The 4,565-nt window shown below is 35.2% G+C and overlaps 1 protein-coding gene across 1 annotated transcript in view; it reads left to right on the top strand.

The window, feature by feature from the left end:
- The window catches only part of LOC103586941 (cytochrome b-c1 complex subunit 7), a 6,293-nt gene extending 5,245 nt beyond the window's left edge, over positions 1-1,048 (top strand). The window contains exons 3-4 of the mRNA XM_008568302.1: positions 21-187; positions 856-1,048. Of these exons, the coding sequence (XP_008566524.1) occupies positions 21-187; positions 856-933 (245 nt within the window). The 3' untranslated portion in view covers positions 934-1,048. The remainder of the gene's footprint in view (positions 1-20; positions 188-855) is intronic.
- Positions 1,049-4,565: the final 3,517 nt, after the last annotated feature.

Consider the following 4,565-nt stretch of genomic DNA (forward strand, 5'->3'; position numbering starts at 1 on the left):
ACTCTTGTTTTCTGTCAAAGGGTTAATGAGAGATGATACAATACACGAGGATGAAGATGTAAAAGAAGCCATAAGAAGGCTTCCTGAGAACCTTTATAATGACAGGGTGTTTCGCATTAAGAGAGCACTGGATCTCACCATGAGACAACAGATCTTGCCTAAGGAGCAGTGGACAAAATATGAGGAGGTAGGACAGCGTTTATGTATCTGACAATGTTAGGCATTAAGGATTGAGTATTAGAAACAAGAGAAACACATTCATTGTGTAGTGCTTTAAAATTCCTCAGAGTTGTGTCAAATAAATATCCTTTCATCAGCCCACTGGGGTTAATAGAGAAGTGTTAGCTCTATTTTAGAGAAAAACACATTGAGACATAGAGGTGAAGTGACTCTTCCAGAATCACTAACTGAGTTTCCAAGATAGCCAGGACTAGAATCCAGGTCTTCAGCCCTCCACACTCTGCTTCCTGCTCAGATGAAAAGATTTTAGTGTTCATGTGATCAGCTCATTGAGTGGCCCTCCAGCTCCCAGGAAGGACTTCTGTGAAACAAACCCTTACCCCTTAAACTGCATTGAAACTAGGTAAAGGCCAGTAGACAATCATTTCTTTTTCATCTGTGACATACTTCCCTCTGGTAATCTATCAAAGCAATTTATTACAACTTATTACAATATCTTTGTGGGTTTTTACACTTTAAAAAGGAGACAGTTCTTAGTCTGGTTGAGAATATATTTTCTTAAGTTGGAAATAAAAAAAATAATTTGGATGGGTTTCTTTTGTTTAAGACCTATTGAATGTTTGGTGTATACCAGTATATGATGGTAGGATATAATATTATTTTTTTATTGTTTAGGATAAGTTCTACCTTGAGCCATATCTGAAAGAGGTTATTCGGGAAAGAAAAGAGAGAGAAGAATGGGCAAAGAAGTAATCATGTATTTAAAATCTGTGGATACAGCTGTCCTCGAAGTATTTTTATGAAGTTGGTTAACCCTGAAACATACATAAAGATGTATCACTTTAAATAAATGTCTGTTGTAATCATTGTTGGAGTTTTGAATTCTAAATCTTACCCTGAATAACTACTGAATTTACTTACTGGTCACAATTCTTTCCAAACTTCTAAGGTGTTTTGTCAGTGTTTAACTCCTTCTTGGAGCTTAGGCCGCTTTAATCAGTTTTCCTCATTGGTTGGATAACCTCTCAACTTACTGAAGGGTATGACATTGTACCAAGTAGGACAGTGCCTTTAGATTGGCTGCGTAGGTAGCAAGATACTTAGAAGCACATCAGGGCCTAACTAGCAGGTGTGGAATGGAGCACGAAACGTGCCAGTGACTGTTTTTCTTGAAGCAAGCCGAGCACTTGAGCAAACCCGTTCTCATGCTTCAGAAACTACCTAATGAAAGGAGGGTTCAGCCTAGTTCCCCAGGACGGGAAACAGCCTCTTCAACTACTGCTCTCCAGAGATTTGATTTTATATCCTACCATTTAAAAAGAAATTGTGTATATATGCCAATATGAGTATGTTTAAGTTACATATATGTACTCCTGTAGGTTAGAAAACAATAGACGTTAGAAAATAGACAAAAATACAAAGACACATTGTACTTTGTCCCTATTATCCCAGTGACTTCTACTTTGGAAATGATTATCATAAAATATATTGTGAGAGTTGGATATGACTCGTTTAAATGTTTTAAAAGACTATAGGCTAATCTTCAAAAAATATAAATTAGAGGGGCTGGTTGGTTGGCTCACTTGGTTAGAGTGCAGCCTTGTAGCATCTAGGTCAAAGGTTCAGATCCCTATGCTGGCCAGCCACCAAAAAAAAAAAAAAAAGAAAAATCCCATTTAAGGGGGCCGGCCTGTGGCTCACTCGGGAGAGTGCGGTGCTGAAAACACCAAGGCCATGGGTTCGGATCCAATATAGGGATGGCCGGTTGTTCACTGGGTGAGTGTGGTGCTGACAACACCAAGTCAAGGGTTAAGATCCCCTTGCCGGTCATCTTTTTTAAAAAAAATATATATATATATAAATTAGAACTGTTTCATAATGTCATTTCTACCCCTAAATTCTGGATTGCTTTTTTTGGTGGAGATGAGACCTTTTGAGATCCTCATTTAATAATGGTGTTTTGCTCATGGTAAAAGCAGTTTTCTTTTTTAACATTCTTAATATTTTGCAAGACTTGTGGTTTAACCTTGCAATCAATTTGAATTACATTATTGGAAAAGTTACCAAGATTATGACCGGTAGCATTTATATGAACACACAAATATTTAAGAATCTTACAAGATTTTGGAACACATCCATAACACCTTCAGTACTGACAATGCTTTACCATATAGTCTAATTTATTAAATAAGCCAATTAGTTTTGATACATCTTTTATATATCCTTTGAGAAACTCCAGGGCCCTTGGAATTCCTCAAAGTTAAAGTTAAAATGTTGGGCTTTTAGAATTTGGTTTTGGAAAGTTTTCTTAAATAACAAAAGGCTTAAAACATTTAGTTGAATAAGATCACAAATTATTACAAAAAATAAAACCAAAGTGACAAAGGGTTTCAAAGACAGAGAGCACAAGAATTTATCATGATAAAACATGAAATAAGACCCCTAGGCCAGTTATCTAAAAGAAAAAGAAAACCTTTTACAATTTTTAATAAGAGCAGTTAAGTTTTTTTTTTTTTAGAAAATCTGGTTTCATCGAAGGAGAGCAAATTCTAACCCTGTATTAGAATACTTTTGATATTAATTTTTAGAAAAACTCAGTTTTTATTTTTTTATTATTTATTTATTTATTTATTTATTTATTTATTTTATTAAAGATGACCGGTAAGGGGATCTTAACCAGGGTCCACACTCCCACTCCCACCCCCCTGTGACCAATCGACTCAGAGCCTTGGCTGCCCAGATTCTCTTTAGAACCCTTGGACTACTATTCCTAGGCAGAAGCCTGGGTCCAGAAGCAATTTCCTTCAGTTTGTTTTTAAATCCAGTTAATTTTTTTTTATGTAAAACCCTTTTAACAAACTTATCTATGTAAACTATTATCTAGACTTACTCAGACATTCTGTTTTTGTCCTATACTTCCCACTTTCTAAACAGCCAGTCATTTTACTCTAGGACAAAAATAGACTGTACCAGATGCTTTCTTACATAAAAATTATTTTTCTTTCTCTCTAGCCCCTCCAACCATAACTGTATCCCCACATCTATAGTCTTCTTTAAATCACCTCCTTTTTACATACTTGTTTCTTTTTTATCAGTTAAATTGGCCTAATTTGCCTAAAAATTATATATAAAAAGGGGTTTTCTTGTATTTAGTTTTTTTGGTTTTGGCGGGGTTTACAACTTAAAAGCCTCTAGCAAAGACAAATGTAGTCCTGTTTGATTAGTAAACCCAGGCAACAATGTGTGTTGATAACATTTTTATACATTCGGGTTAGTAAATAGGCATCCATTTATCAGAGCAAATTATACAAAGCCCAGTTTGAGTTTTTGCTATATTTACCAAATACATATTTATGGTTTCCCAGCCAAAAACTTGGTGTATTAGATCTATACCCTTATCAATTAATGCTAACTAGGGCCTATGCGATATTTGGCATAGGTTTCTTTTCACTAGCCATTTCAGGTCCCAGGTTTCCACGTGGCATTTGGAGCCAAGTGGAATTAAAGAGAGAGAGAGTTAATTTTCATTGAACTTATAAAAATAGCCACATTGCCATAATAATTATAAGGATACTTAAAGTTATTAAATAAAGCCCAGTTTGAGTTTTCGCTATATTTACCAAATACATATTTATGGTTTCCCAGCCAAAAACTTGGTGTATTAGATCTATACCCTTATCAATTAATGCTAACTAGGGCCTATGCGATATTTGGCATAGGTTTCTTTTCACTAGCCATTTCAGGTCCCAGGTTTCCACGTGGCATTTGGAGCCAAGTGGAATCCAGAGAGGCAGAGGGCAGTCTTCACTATCTATGTCTAAACGATATTGCTTCTCCCAGCATGGCCAGGAGGCAGAGCTGAGATAACAAGGAGACATATTGACCTAGAGACAAATTTAGGTAAAAGGTTTGAATCAAATTTTGAAAATACATTTATCAAAACTTTAGAAGATTTAAGTCACGTGAGCTTCAAAAGTATACTTATTTAATGAGTGTGCATTAATTATAAGCCAATTTGGTACCTTGCACATAAAACAATTACACAAACAGACATGAACATATAGACATACATCTTACACACGCATATATGCAGACATAACAGCAAGAACAAAAGATCTTATAGGCTTTGTTCAAGATTAAAAAAAAGCTCACTAGTGAAAAGGACAGTCAGGTTTAGATTGTGTTTTTTCAAGACTTATTGGTGAGGCTTCACCTTGCTGTTAAGAAGGCAAGGTAACAAATTTATATTGTAAAGCAAAGTATGCAAACCTTTTCAAGAAGATGCAGAGAAGATTTTTTTACTTTTAAGAAAATAGCATAGAATTCTACCAATGGATTTTGTGAAGAAATACATAGATGAGACTAGAAGAGAATTTAGAAGTGCA

The sequence above is a fragment of the Galeopterus variegatus genome, unplaced genomic scaffold, assembly GCF_000696425.1.
Source record: "Galeopterus variegatus unplaced genomic scaffold, G_variegatus-3.0.2 Scaffold23, whole genome shotgun sequence".
NCBI classification, from domain to species: Eukaryota; Metazoa; Chordata; class Mammalia; order Dermoptera; family Cynocephalidae; genus Galeopterus; species Galeopterus variegatus.